This window comes from Triturus cristatus, chromosome 8 (genome assembly GCF_964204655.1).
Source record: "Triturus cristatus chromosome 8, aTriCri1.1, whole genome shotgun sequence".
In the NCBI taxonomy this organism is placed as follows: Eukaryota; Metazoa; Chordata; class Amphibia; order Caudata; family Salamandridae; genus Triturus; species Triturus cristatus.
In genome coordinates this window covers 1,583,324,771-1,583,339,925 of record NC_140591.1, presented here as the reverse complement: position 1 = coordinate 1,583,339,925, position 15,155 = coordinate 1,583,324,771, and the positions used below count along the sequence as shown (strand labels likewise).

At 43.6% G+C, this 15,155-nt stretch overlaps 1 protein-coding gene across 9 annotated transcripts in view; it reads right to left on the bottom strand.

Annotated features, from left to right (window-relative positions):
• Nucleotides 1-265: 265 nt before the first annotated feature.
• The window catches only part of LOC146806245 (uncharacterized), a 381,111-nt gene continuing 366,221 nt past the window's right edge, over nt 266-15,155 (bottom strand). For 7 of the 9 annotated variants that reach the window (XM_085623495.1, XM_085623494.1, XM_085623488.1 and 4 more), the window contains one exon: nt 266-3,400. In XM_085623495.1, the coding sequence (XP_085479621.1) occupies nt 2,757-3,400 (644 nt within the window). In that variant the 3' untranslated portion in view covers nt 266-2,756. Of the gene's footprint in view, nt 3,401-5,473; nt 5,907-15,155 lie in introns of those variants that run through there. The other 2 variants (XM_085623496.1, XM_085623497.1) reach the window with 1 other exon arrangement.

The window sequence follows — 15,155 nt, the reverse complement described above, 5'->3', positions numbered from 1 at the left end:
GAAGTTAATTTCTTTCTGGTCTCACAACAGAATCTTATATACCTCCTGCCTTCCTAATTGTATGATGAGAAGTTAATAAAGCAGCAACAAAGTAATCAGTTTGCAGTGTGAACTACAAAGATGGTCAAAACTATTATTGTTAATACAAAGCAAATTCTCAGCAGTGGCTCTCACACTTAATCTGAATGATCAGTTAACACAGACTGATGATTGCACCATAATCCCACTCCAAAAGCATCACCATCAAGATTTAAGACACCAACACTACAAGGATTGTATTGGTTTTATTATGTTTTTCTTTTTGCTGAACAGTTTGACTACATTGAAATGTGAGACCAGAAAAGACAACAAAGAAGTCAACAAAGAAATATAAAAAGAAAGTAAAAAAACAAAGATACCAACAATTTTGAGTCTACAGTTGTGGTTGTGACACTTCCCTGGTGTTTCAATTTTGAACTTCTGGGGAAAAGTGACAAAGTACAAATGCTTCGGCACTTACTGGCCAACTCTCGAGCAACAAAGGCTAACATAGCCAACAATACTGGCACAACTTACTTTGTGTTGTCCACTGGCATACAACAGTTATCTGCATTTCTTTCCTTCGAAACTGGCCACAGTCAAAGAGGCGAAAGTTGTAAATTAAGCAGACATTTTGAAAGGGACATTTGCCATCAAACCAATATAGTTATTATAACTGCACAAGGATTGTTTAGATCACTGAAACGCCTGAAAACAAAACCGAGTAACAGAGTATGACAGATTATTGGGAAAGGAAATATAAATACCTCTGATTTTGAAGAAAATTATTATTTTTAACATTTCTAATACAGAAGGTATCACTTGTTTGGCAAACGTACTTTCACAGAATGGTAGAAAAAAGACTTTTGAGGAACCTGAACAGTGCACAACACCCTAAAAAACACCACTGATAGAAAGTGATGGTCCCTGCAGCTTTTAAACGAGCCATCCACAACCTTGAACATAAACAGGGCTTGCAACAAAACATCACTTTGTTCGTGTTTGGGCGGGTGTGCATCTTGGCAGGAAGTGGAGCAGAGAACAGAATGGTGAGCATCGCAGTCCGGTTTCCACTGGTGGTCTGAATATTTGGAGCAGTTTCTTTTGACAGTTTAGGTTTAGCTGAAAAACTGGAATCTGCACGTGACTCTGTGTTCTCAGTTCTTGCTCAAGCGGGCTGGAAATATTGGCGCCATACATAAATATACTAGGTTCATCTTGATGGTAGCCTTATGTTCAAGACATGATTGGCTGGTGGCCTTCGTAGTGAATAGAGGAAAAACATCTACTTATAAAATGCACAAGTGGAATTCTTCCAGCAATGCTGAGACTATCAACCAGAAGGACATCAGATGCTCAGACTATACAAGAATAACAACTGGATTGTGGAATATACACACACAAGTCATTTGTTGGCAAGGTTTCTGCAAGACTCCCATAAGTGATCCAAATAAACACCTTGTTCATGGTAATGCTGATTTTAGGACCACTTAGTATCTTGATTATTGTACCCCCCCTTTCTTGATGGTCTGCTAAATTCCACTGTAATCTTGGTTTGTACATTTCTTTTGTTTTCTATAACAAAATCAATTTCTATAACTAAATCAATAACATTTGATTATATAAAAACGTTGTATCTTAATTCCTTTTATATTCACTTTCCTTATGGCAATTTGCAAGAAACGGTCAACTGTACGTTTCATGTTACACGGTATAGGTATGGTATCCTAAAAATTGTAGACAACTAATCCAACTTATGTTGACACAATTGTGTTTTGTATACATGTGATTGTCATGTCCCATATTTCAGGAGAATCTCCACATGCTATTTTTATAGGTCATGAGGAAGTGAGGTTCTGGGTCACCCGTGGGGTTGTTTGTTTTTGCCACTTTGTCCAGCTGTCTTTTCTTTCTGAGAAAGCTAATGAAGACATTTTTAAAAAGTCAGATATGTTACATGTGTTCTACAAGATAAATATGCCAGTGGATCCCCACTGCTACAAATAGATGAAAAAACTAGTAAATGCAGACGGCGTGCCCATTCCCAAATTTTCCTACTAGGGTGCTATGCTATTTGCTTTACTAAACACTGGAAACCCTCTCCATAATCCCATTCACTACTCTGATTTTCATAAATTCTCAGAAGCCTAAGAAAATCTAGCCACTTTTTGCAAGTGGTACAGTGACAGATTTACATTTGAGGGATCAGGGATAAGAAGAGATTTACCCTTAGGCAGAAGATGTAGATAAGTTGCGGGTGAGATGTTTTAACTGCACAAAGCACTGTATAGCCAGTTTTGCCTACCACCACAGGACAGCACCCACAGCCTGCACAGCAGCCTCAAGGGTACATGCGGCAGACAAAATGGTCACTAAGCATATGATACACAATTTGAAGACTTTATAGGAAGGTTGGAAGCTCTTTTAAAGACCCCAGGAGATCAATGTGTTTACAAGTAGAAAGCAATTTAAAATACAACAAGATATGACAGGGTTTAAGCTAGTGTGTCACAGATATTTCTTTAAAAGTCCAACAAGTTATCGGTGCTTATGTTTAGCAATACAGAGAGCTTGCTTCCTGAGTTCATATCGTTTTGTACTAGCAGGCAGCATAGGTAGCTATGCTTGGAAGCTCCGTAACGCCAACAACATATGAAATTATATTTTTCCTGCAATGAACAGGTTATCAAGTGACCTAAAATCCTGATGCATTTAACCTGCTAAACAAGTCATTAACTTTAGCTAATGTGGGCCCGCTGGTGCATCAGGAGGCGCTGCTTTAGGGAAAACCTTTTCCCACAATCAGTACATTTATATGGTTCTTCTCCCAGGTGACTTCTTTTATGAATCGCAAGTTCACTGCTCTGATTGAAGATTTTCCCACACTGCATACATGTATACAGTTTCCTGCTAGGGTGAATTTTCTGGTGATCGTTCCACTGTGAACTCCATCGAAAGCTTTTCCCACATTCTTTGCAGGTAAAAGGCTTTTCTCCGGTGTGGATACGCTCGTGTGCAATAAAGTGCGACCTCCACTGGAAGATCTTCCCACAACCACTACAGATGAAAGGTGGTCCCTCACCTGCAGACTTTGTTCCAGATGAGGGCACCTTCTTATATGGAAGTTCCCAGCTTACAAGCTCTCTGTGAGCCTCCATTTCTGTCTCGCTTTTATGCTGTAGAGTAGGTGGATTACTGACTACCCCTTCACACTTCATCGATAAGACTGGTGACATCTGCCTTTCTGTGAACAGCATACCATCACTGGTTTTGCTAAGAGACCCAGAAATATCTGTAACATCGGATGTGGGCTTCGTAGTTTCCAGTTTCAATGGGCTTTTCACAAGATGCTTTTCCTCCAATTTGGCATTCACTCTGTCACCTATTGGATACAGAAAAAACACAGATTAAAAGTAAGTTTGGCGTGGGATATAAACTATCAGTATTAACTCCTTTGGGAAGAGGACGTTATTTGAAACTCTATCTACTTTACTAACCTGCTATGCCAACATCAGGAATCCCCTGATTGACAATTTCAAGCCTTCTGAAAACACAGAAGCCGTCTCATTAATGCAAGCTGAAACAATGCTTGATCTTTAATTATAGTACGGAAACCAACAGCCACTTAGTCCTACACCGACTCAAACATGGCACACACTTCGACGCACAGCATCAGCCTTATATGATCTGGCTATAAAAGCCACGTTGTTAACAACACACAGATTTGGACTAAAACCGTTTACGAGTCATATTCTATCCCAGCAAGGAAGGCAATTGAGGAGGGTTACATATTATCTACTACTACAAATGTGAATAAAACCCCCACTTTCTACAATATGTGTAATGGCAGAAACATAATGATTCAGGCCTACCATATTTATCACTCTGTCTGAATAGCTCTTTGAATTAGTAAAACATACCTAGTACACAATGACACCAAGCCCCAACCAAATCCCATAGGATGGGGCCATAACACTGTCCTTTCAAAAGCCACAGGCTTTACTTTTGACCCAATCAACTCAACACCATCAATCAACAGAATCTAAAATACATTTGCTAATCACCAATATTGAAGATTACTACTGTATGAACACATTATTCTTAACACAATTTTAGCCTGCATAACTTAGGATACCCCATCCTCTAACTCAGTGGTTCTCAATCTTTGGCTTCTGTGGAACCCCACTTATTCGTCACTGATATCCAAGGACCCCCCCATTGAATCATTATTGGGATCCGGGGACCCCCACTGAGTCATTACTGGAATCCAGGGACTCCGGTCTAAGCAATTGTGATGATTTGAAACTCAAAAGTATACACAAAATTACAGAAACAAGCATTCATCAAGCAAATACACAGATGATGAAATATTGTATTTAATTCACAGACGCATTAAGAAAAATGTTTTTATTTAAATTGGAAAGTTGGAGATTATCTAAATTTAATTGAGGTCACCCATTATCCATCCACACTAAGTTCTGTTTGATACACTTCCACTGTTCCCACAAACCAATCTAAGGATACCAAGTAAATTTTGAGCTCCAAATTTCAAATTCCTTCACATTATCTGAACAGCTACAAATGTTCAATTTTATATTTTGTTTCTTTTTTATATACACTTTATTAATTTGTTAAAAATATTTTATTTCCGAAGCAGTAACACACTCCCTGAGTAGGTGTAGCAGATCTCCAGGGCTCCACGTAACACAGGGCAAGAACCACTGTTCTAACTCATTTGCAGCATCGCTTTTGAATGCTCGATCTGCAAAGTAAGTCATGTGTAGTTTTTTCCCGACTTTGTGCTATCACAGAAACACGTTTAAACAGACCCTTTTCAAACATCACTGACCTCCTTCCCATCAACTACTGCATCCTGATTAAAAATAGGGGAAAAGGGAAAGTAGGTGGAGTGGTCCCAATTCAACACTTTCCATTCACATGCAAGACACAAACTATGACACCTTTTACTTCCTATTCCATAAATGTACCACCTGTGCATATGCTCTTTCATATGCATTATTATCTACCAACCACCAAAATGGAAACTTGCTAATTTACAAGATGACCTCTTCAACCTGACCAACAGCACTCAATCTCTTCCTTAAAAGGGCCATCGTCATTAATGGCTTGAACATCTGGACTGATGGACTCGCTAACTCATGCCCCTAAGTAATCATCAATGACAATGGACTACCTTGGCCAGACTCAATCAATTGAGAAAGCATCGCACTAACTTGATAACAGCTTCAACTTTCTGTTCTTGATGATCTCTGTAATCCAGATGAAATGTATATTTATCAACTCAGGATCTAGGAATGTAAATAACACTACATCACAGCACTCAATCAGTTAGCCATTCTCAAGGTACAGGTAAGAATGGAGACATTTGTTACACAGCTGATCACCACCATATGAAACAAAGGGACCTTTATAGAAGATGGTAGGTAGAAACTCAATCACCAGTGGTCTGAACCATCTGTCATATACATTCTAGATTCTGAAAGTCTGCCCAGCCTAAGAAGCATACTCTATACAAGAATGATTTACTCAGCGACTCCTTCAAAAGAACAGTTCATATTTTACAAAGACCTTTAACCTACGGCCCAAACCTGCATAGTCAAACTCCCGTTTCTTCTCCTAATGCCCTTTGCAGTCCTAAAACTACCATATTATTGCAATTCCCTGCACATCTTCTGGCCCAGACACCCCAACAGATCTTGAATGCAACATCTCAGTCGATAACGTCACCTTGGGCCATGAAACAAATATCATCTTGATTTTCTCATGCTAAGAAATGCGTTACTTACCTGTAACTGCAGTTATCCAATATTGGTATCTTTCATAGATTCACATGCCTGAATCATTCCCCATCGTCGGGATCGGAGTCCCTGGTACATAAATAAAGTAATGTCCCATTAGACATACAGAGTAATAGACCAAAGGCCTCACATTAGTAACATATCCTGGTCCTTTTGTAATAAGGACCAAACTCTAGAGAGCAACCAATCAGCAACCAATCAGCCGCCACCACCCTCTGGAACCCTCCTGGAAGGAGCTCTAGTCCCTCAGATGTTCGTAAGCACAGTGCTATATAGAGGAACAACTAAGAGGACTAGGTGAGCCCTTCCAAGGGAGGCGGGTGGGTTGCATATGAATCTATAAAAGATACCAGTATTAGGGTATCTTTCATAGATTCACATGCCTGAATCAGAGTAGAAAGCAATGATAAGCACATTTCCTTTTGCATAAAGAACATGAAACACTGGTTAACAAATACATACATATATATGTATATACAAATACATACATTACAACATTAAAAAGCAAAGCAATAAGTTGCAAGTGTAGCAAAAGGTATAATAATGATAAGGAAATGTGCGTGTAAAAATAAGAGAAAGGGTGGTGGGAAGGAAGAAAGGCTCACCTTTATCAAAATAGATGGCGCAACACCGCCGTTCCCACTGTAGCATCCTTCGTGAGATCTGTATCCAAACAGTAATGTTTGTTAAATGTATGCAGCATCTTCCATGTTGCCGCTCTGCAAATCTCCGTGATGGGCACACCTGCAAACAGTGCCGTAGAAGTAGAGACTGTCCTAGTGGAATGGGCACGTATCTGTGATTGTAAAGGCTGACCAGCCTGCTGGTGACAGAAGACAATAGCACCAGAGATCCATCTGGAAATGCTTTGCTTTGTGAGAGGGGAACCCTTCCTGGGTAAGCTGTAGGCCACAAAAAGCTGGTTGGATTTGCGGAAAGTTTTTGTTCTGTCAAGGTAGAATTTAAGGCAGCGTTTTAAATCCAGAGAATGTAGAGCTCTTTCTGCTGCTGTTTGAGGATTTAGAAAGAAAGTTTTTAAGACAATAGGCTCATTTAGGTGGAAATCCAATGGTACTTTCGGAATAAAATATTGGATTAGTCCGAAGAATTACCCAGTCATTTTTGAATTGTAGAAAGGGATCTTGTATCGTGAAAGCGTGAAGGTCACTAACTCGCCTTGCGGATGCAAGGGCTAAAAGGAGCACAGTCTTCCAAGATAAGAACTTGAGGTCAGCACTGTGTATCGGCTCAAAAGGGTGCTTCATCAGCTGAGCAAGTACTGTGTTTAGTTGCCATGTTGGAGGCTGCGACTTTACAGGAGGGAAAGTCCGAAACAGACCTTTGAGAAACTGTTTTATTAATCTGTTTGACCAGAGAGAAGGCCCAGTATAAGATCTCCTGAAACGGGATATTGCTGCCAGGTGAACTTTGATGGAAGCGTGGGCAAGACCCGAAGTAGCCAAATGAAGGAGATATGGTAATATCTCTTCTGGAGAAGACGTTAAAGGATGCACCTTAGCCGACCAGCACCAGATACAGAATCTCTTCCATTTAAAGGAATAAGTCCTGTTTGTGCTATCTGCTAGAGCGTGGGATAGGACAGCCCTGCATTCCGGAGGAATGTTCAAATCTTGAAACTCATGGAACTCAGGAGCCAGGCCGATAATTTGAGAGATGCTGGGTCCGGGTGCTGAACTTGTCCCTGGTTCATTGTGAGGAGAGATGGAAACAGCGGCAATGGAATTGGTGTTTGCAGGGAGAGGAGATGAAGCTCCGTGAACCAATGTTGGAGAGGCCATGCTGGGGCTATTAGAATCAGCGTGCAAGGTTCTGCCTTCATCTTCCTGAGGATCCTGGGGATCAGTGGAATCGGCGGAAAGGCGTAGGCGAATACGCCGAACCATGCTATTGAAACTGCATTCCCCTGAGATCCCTGTTGGGGATGCCAGCTTGTGAAGTGTTGGCATTTGGCGTTTTGCCGCGTGCCGAAGAGATCCAATGGGGGTTCGCCCCACAGAGAGAAGATGCTGTCTAGAGTGTGTTGGTTTAACTCCCACTCGTGGCAGGTGGTCTGCATTCTGCTCAATGAATCTGCCAACGCATTGTCTTTTCCTGGAACGTATTCCGCTTGTAGAGAAACTTTGTTCCGAAGAGACCAGTTCCAGATTTTTTGCGATTCTTGAGAGAGAGAGAGCGAACGAGTCCCTCCCTGCTTGTTCAGGTAGTGCATTGTTGTAGTATTGTCCGTCCGGACAAGCACTTGTGCACCTTTTATTCTGGGAACGAACACCAGGAGGGCTAGGTAGAAAGCTCTGAGTTCTAGGAGGTTTATGTGTAGTCTCCGCTCGGGAGGCGACCACTTCCCGCAGCTCCTGCAGGAAGGCTCCCCAACCTTCTAGAGACACATCCGTGGTTATAACCTGAGGAGATGCTTGAGTCAGGAAGGATAGGCCTCGAGCACAGATTCTGTGGCTGAAACCACCAGTTGAGAGCGGCGACCATCTGAGGAGTCACCTCTATGGTGTCGTCGAAGGATCCACTGACTTGAATCCATTGTGCGAAGAGAGCCTCTTGAAAAGGACGCATGCGGAGACGAAAGTATGGAACCAGGAGGATACAGGAAGACATCATTCCGAGGAGGGATTTGAAGAGGCGCACTGAAAGAGACTTTCTTGTGCGCACGCGTTCTGCCAACCGTAGGAGTCTTTGCTACCGCTCCTGCGAAGGATAAGCTTTTTTCAGGACCGTATCTAGGACAGCTCCCAGAAATGTTATCCGCTGAGAAGGCTGTAAAACTGACTTGTCCCAATCTTCTGAAAAGCCGTAGACAGGCTTTGGAAGACCTTCTCGCGCTGTTGAGAGAGGGTGCTTTGACGAGCCAGTAGTCGAGATATGGAAAGATTTGGTGATGCTGTTGCCTGAGAAATGCAGCCACTAGCGAAAGGCATTTGGTGAAGATACGTGGGGCTGACTTGAGCCCGAAAGGCATGACCCGGAATTGGTAATGTCTGCCCGCTACAGCGAACCTCAGAAACTTTTTGTGCCTTCTGTGGATCGGAATATGAAAGTAGGCATCCTGGAGGTCCAAGGATGCCATGTAGTCATTCTCATTGAGAAGTTGTAGGACTTCTTGGATAGCGGCCATGCAAAATGATTGTTTCTTCAAGTATTTGTTTAGACTTCTCAAATCGAGGATTGGTCTCCATTTTTTTTTCTTTTTTCGCACCAAGAAGAACCGGGAGTAAAAACCTTGTCCTCTTTGATGGACAGGTACCCGTTCTATAGTACCCTTCCGGAGCAGCGCTGATATTTCCATGAATAAGAGGTGCAGATGCTTGTGATTCGTAGGTTGAAGGGGGGTTGGCGGTGGGGTTTGGACGAATTCGTTGGAATGTCCGAACTGCACCAGTTGAAGAACCCAACGATCCATCGTGATTTGACTCCAATTGTGAAGATAATGGGAAATTTTTCCTCCCACTCTGGAAGGTAGAAAAGAAACAGAGACTGGCAGTAGAGAGAAGTCATTGACGTCGCGCGGAATCCTTCTGCAGCCTGGCTTTTCTGCAAAAAGAAGACTTGTTGTATTAAGTCTGCGCTTGCTGCCTCTGCTGAAACTGCGGCCTGTATTGGTTAGAGGAGGAATATGAAGACCTATATTGTTGGTAGCCTCCTCTAGTAGAGTATTGTATTGTACACCTTGAGCCACGAAAATTGGTGTTCTTATATTGAAGGGTACCCAGGGCTCTGGCTGTATCTGTGTCTTTTTTAATACCTTGGAGGGCCTCATCAATATGGGTACCAAAAAGGAGTTGTCCGTCATAAGGCATATCAAGGATTTTGGTTTGAATTTCAGGTCGGAATGATGTTGCCTTAAGCCACCCCTGGCACCGCAGAACTGCCGCCCCAGCCAGTTGGCGGAAACCAGTTGATGTGATGTCCATAGCACAGTCTATGATTTCAGAAGCCGACCTTTCACCTTCCAGAAGCAGCTTTTTTGCTTCGTCTTTAGAGTCTTGCAGCAAGGACTCCAAATATGGTGCAATATCTGACCACATTTGACTGTTGTAGCGTCCTAATAGTGCCAGTGAGTTGGACGCTCGTACTGTAAGCTCTGACATAGAGGAAAACCGTTTCCCGATATTCTCCAAGCGCCTGCCCTCTTTATCCGGAGGAGCTGAAAGTGGGGCAGAAGGGTTTTTTGATCTGCGTTGCGCTTACTGAGTAATTACTGAATCAGGTTTTGGATGCCCACTGAGACAGGCTGGAGCGTCGTCTGGAGCCCTGTATTTCTTGTCCAGTCGTGGCAGAACTGGAGAAACTGTAGAGGGATTTTGCATGATCTTGATGCCTTGATCCCAAATGTAGTCTATGATGGGCATAGACCTAACAGACTTTTTAAAAGGTTCCTTGAAATTGTAAAGGAAACAGTCTTGTTGGTGAGACGGCATTGGTAGTTTGAATCATTGGGCGGCTCTCTCCAGGAAATTATGGAAACCTCCTATATCCTCCGGAGGAGAGTTCGCCTGAGGAGGTAAAGGCGATGCGGGAAGAGGGATAACGTAGTCGTCCCATTCGTCATGGTGAGGCTGCATATCCTCCTGTCCGTCATCCTCATCGTCCGTAGATGGAAGGGGTGACACCGGCACCTCAACAGGGATAGGAGGTGGAGGTGGTGGAGGAGGGACGTGCACTCTCTGTGGCGGTGAGAACGCTGGAGCAGGAGACGGCACAGAGGTAGGAAACCTCTTTTTGTAGTCAGAGATCATAAATTGCAGGTCAGAGACCAAGGCTGAAGGAAGACAAACCATCTGCGGTTGTCGCTGATGAGTGTCCTCATGATAATAGTCCTGCTCATCCATGTTCTGATCGTCATAATCAGAATCTTCCTGATACATAATATTAAGTTCGGAGGGACTTCTTGCAGCCCTAAACATGCTGTCATCCTCCTCCTCCTCCTCATCCAACAGGTGCGAGGGTGGCAAAGGCTGAACCCTACTGGGTGACGTAAGAGAAGGCGACAGCCTCCGTTTTGTAATTTTATGATGAAAATATGCACTTTTTAGTCCTGACGTAGGTGTCGTTGACGAGGTCGTCGTCGGTATAGACGTCGTCGACGAGGAATCGATGACGATTGTAACAGACGCTGCCGTCGACAGGGGACTTTTCGTCGTCGAAGCGGTCGTCGACAGGATGGGCGTCGACGACAATGCACTCGTCGTCAAGCGAGTCGTCGACGCTGCCGTCGACGCTGTTGTCGATTTCTTGATCTTGATCGTCGACGTCAAAGGGATACGTGCCGTCGACAAAGACGAAGACATCGTCGATGAAAGAAATGCCGACGAGACTGGTAACGTTGAACTCGTCGTCGACGACGAAGTCACTCCAATGGCAATCTGAGGAGATTTCGTCGTCGTCAATGCCATCGTCGACGGGGCTGAGGAAGGCTTTTTGAAAGTGTACTTCACCCTCGGCGGTGGAGTTAGAGGGTCTGGAGCTGGCTTCTTCGACCCTGGAAGGGGAGAAGACTCTTTTACAGGCAAATCTTTAAGCTTTGGAGCCTCTGAAGACTGTTTTTGCATCTTCTTTTGAAGTTGCTGCATAGAAGGACCAGCAGAAACTTCTCTGGGCCTTTTCTGAGGAGTTTTTTAAGAAGATTTTGATGATGTTTCACTCCCCTCAGAGGACATGGGGTCTTCTTTGTCCTTAAGTCTCTGCAGCCAAGTCAAAAGCCTTCCCTCACGATCTTTTAAAGTTTTCGTAGAAAAAGTCCGACATACCTTACAGTCCTTAGGAGAATGATCTGGATAAATACAGTAAAGGTAGTCCTTGTGTTGGTCATCGACGTGCAATCTCTTCTTTTTGCAAGTCTCACAGGGCCTAAAAAGGCCTTTTTAGGGGTATCCGACATGAAGACAGTAAAGACTCCACTCAGATAGAGAAATATCCGAAGAAAATACCTTAAATCCAAAGATATTGAAAGAACCTGAGCAGAGCTCAGTGGAGACTCCCTTAGCACGACGTGCGGTAGGAAATCTGAGGGACTAGAGCTCCTTCCAGGACGGTTCCAGAGGGTGGTAACGGCTGATTGGTTGCTCTCTAGAGTTTGGTCCTTATTACAAAAGGACCAGGATATGTTACTAATGTGAGGCATTTGGCCTATTACTCTGTATGTCTAATGGGACATTACTTTATTTATGTACCGGAGACTCCCATCCCGATGACGTGGAAAGATTCCGGCATGTGAATCTATGAAAGATACCCTAATACCGGATAAAATAAGCATCACCATCCACTAACATCTGCAATGTATAGAATCATTAACGTATGCCTTTGTTCTCTTGCCCTGATTAGTATAACCTCATGAACACCTTCCTATTCTTGGAAGATGTCTCTCACAGGCTCCAACATTCCGTCATTATGCCGAACGAACATAATAACATTCAGAAAACCATTCCAACTAACGCCCCATCTTAGGCATTCCCTTCACTACAAAGGCACTAGAAACAGTGGTGACCAAACAACTGCCCAACCACAGCAACTGAAAACAAATCACCTATTATTCAGTTGGTCTGACGTTCCTTATTGGGGAAGAGAAACAGTACTACTAATCCTCAGTAAAGAAAAGCTTCTGACCCGTGATCAGCGACTGGTCTGTGCTCTGATTCTTCTGAATCTCTCAGTGGTTTCTGACATTGCCAACCCCAAAGTGCTGCTGAAAACCTTATTAACACATGTGGGTGTCAATGCAACCATGCCGACTGACTCTAATGCAAACAGAACAATTGATGACCAGAATGCAGAACAATGTCATACATTCACCCAGTACATTGTATTTTTGCGCCCCATGCCATTCCAGTTTGGACCCAGCCATATGCAAATCAGTCTTGACCCTGCGCCCAATGAGAACAGTCCAGCCCGAACTGCTAGGCCAGGTCCTCCATGGACTGGAAACACGCATCCTAGGACCGGTTTCGGGGTTTCAACACACATCAGTAAGGATAACTTGGCTCCAGTGGCAAGGAGAGCACGGGACCCACGCCAGGGCATACCCGTCCCACTGGGGGCGACAAATGCAAACAGAACAATTGATGGACAACATGCAAAACAATGTCATACATTTAACCCAGCACTGTGATCTGGGTCTAAACCCATCTTTTTTTGCTTCCCATGCGATTACAGTTTGGACCCAGCCATATGCAAATCAGTCTTGACCCTGCGCCCAATGGGAAAGGTCCAGCCCGAACTGCTAGGCCAGGTCCTTCCTAGACTGGAAACAAGCATCCAAGGACCGGTTTCGGGGTTTCACCCCTCATCAGCCAGGAAAGCTTGACTCCAGTGGCATGGAGAGCACGGGACCCACATCTGGGCATACCCATCCCACTCGGGGTGACAAATGATTACAGAAACATTGATGGACAGAATGCAGAACAATGTCATGCTTTACCCCCAGTACAGATATCTGGCTCTAAATCCATAGTTTTTTTGCTCCCCAGGCCATTCCAGTTTGGACCCAGCCATATGCAAATCAGTCTTGACCCTGCGCCCAATGGGAACAGTCCAGCCCGAACTGCTAGGCCAGGTCCTCTCTGGACTGGAAACAAGCATCCTAGGACCGGTTTTGGGGTTTCACCCCTCATCAGCCAGGATAGCTTGACTCCAGTAGCATGGAGAGCACGGGACCCACGTCTTCGCATACCCGTCCCACTCGGGGTGACAAATGCAAACAGAACAATTGATGGACAGAATGCAGAACAATGTCATACATTCACCCCAGTTCAGAGATCTGGCCCTAAATCCATCATTTTTTTGCTCCTCGTGCCAATAACTCCAGCTCGGTGCCCATCGTTCTGAAATTACTACCATCAACTACGGGGTTCCACAAGGGTCCACTCTTTTACACATTTTCTTCTGCTTCTATATAATACCGCCAACCCGCATCTTGAATACCCTTCACAAGTGGACCATATATACATAGATATCACCAAGTCAGTCCTCATTATCATGTCAGATTATTAAACTTCATACACAGCAATGCACAAAAAGTAAAGCAGAAAAGTGAGTAACAGAGTTATTAAACTATTAAATGCTTTTGTTTTGGGAGAGAAACCTTATTAATGGGAGTAACAGACAAATATTAATTTTCAACCCTTTCTTCTTTGGGAAAGGTCCAACAGTGATTTACAAAGTATGCTGTCTCTAAATACTGTTTAAAAAATAATTGTGAGGAATTAATTTACTCAGTATTAACATACTATGGATATTAATTCCACAACACCTCGGTCACACCTGATCTACTAGTAAAAAAGTCTGCCAGATTTCAGTCTGCTCAATTGACTCTTGATTAGGCCAGCAGGAAGGGGGGAAACATAATTTTTATAGGTGGTGGCAGCATCGAACCCACACTAACTTCGATTGGCCCTTTTCTCAGTCTGTTTGCTTCGCCAATCTTCTAGTCTTCTGTCCTTGAATTGGGTCAAGTTATGAAGGAGCAACCTAGCAACAGGCTGTGTGCAATTCAACAGTGTTATAACGCCTGTCCTAGCGGTCTTTACGGTGCCCAGCCTGTTGCCATCTAGTTGGGCTGGGAAGGGAGAAAAAAAGGAAGGGCAGTGTTATTATGGTCTGCCCTCTCCCTCCCCAAACACAGTCCCTTGTCAGACTGGTCTCCCCAATCCTCATACTGGCTAAATGTTAATAGAATGGACCCAGCAAGAGTGGATCAGCATGCCAGCAGGATGGGGGTGAGGGATGGAGGGGGGGAATGAAGGGGGGCTTAAGGGAGGGAGGGCAAGGAAAAAGAGGTAGCCTCATAAGCGTGGGTGGTGCTGAAACTTTTCTCTCCCCACCTAATGAGATAGAGGAACCACTTTTTACATACTCATAATGAATATACAGAATTTTATTTCAACAACTTAATGTCCATTTCAATATCATTTGCTGAGGCATTTTAGAAACAATTTTTAGACACACTCATTTTTTAAAACAATATGTACATGATACAGACACGTTTAGAAACCCATGGAATGATGGCAACAGAGAGGAGTTTGCAGTATGTTTGAAGCTTTGAATAACTGTTTTATAGTTGGTGAAACATGCTATATTCCTTGGATTCACTTCCCTTATAGGAAAACAATTGAGACTGCTAACAACAGGCTGAAGATCACAAAGAACAAATTACTTACCTTTGGCAACGTTCTTTGTGGTCGATACTCTATCTGCCTGTAGATTCCTCACCTTGGAATATTTCCCAGGTGTCAGACTGGATGCGGAAAATCCAGTACCCCTGCGTACCAGTAGGTGGCGTTGTGCAGATCTGCG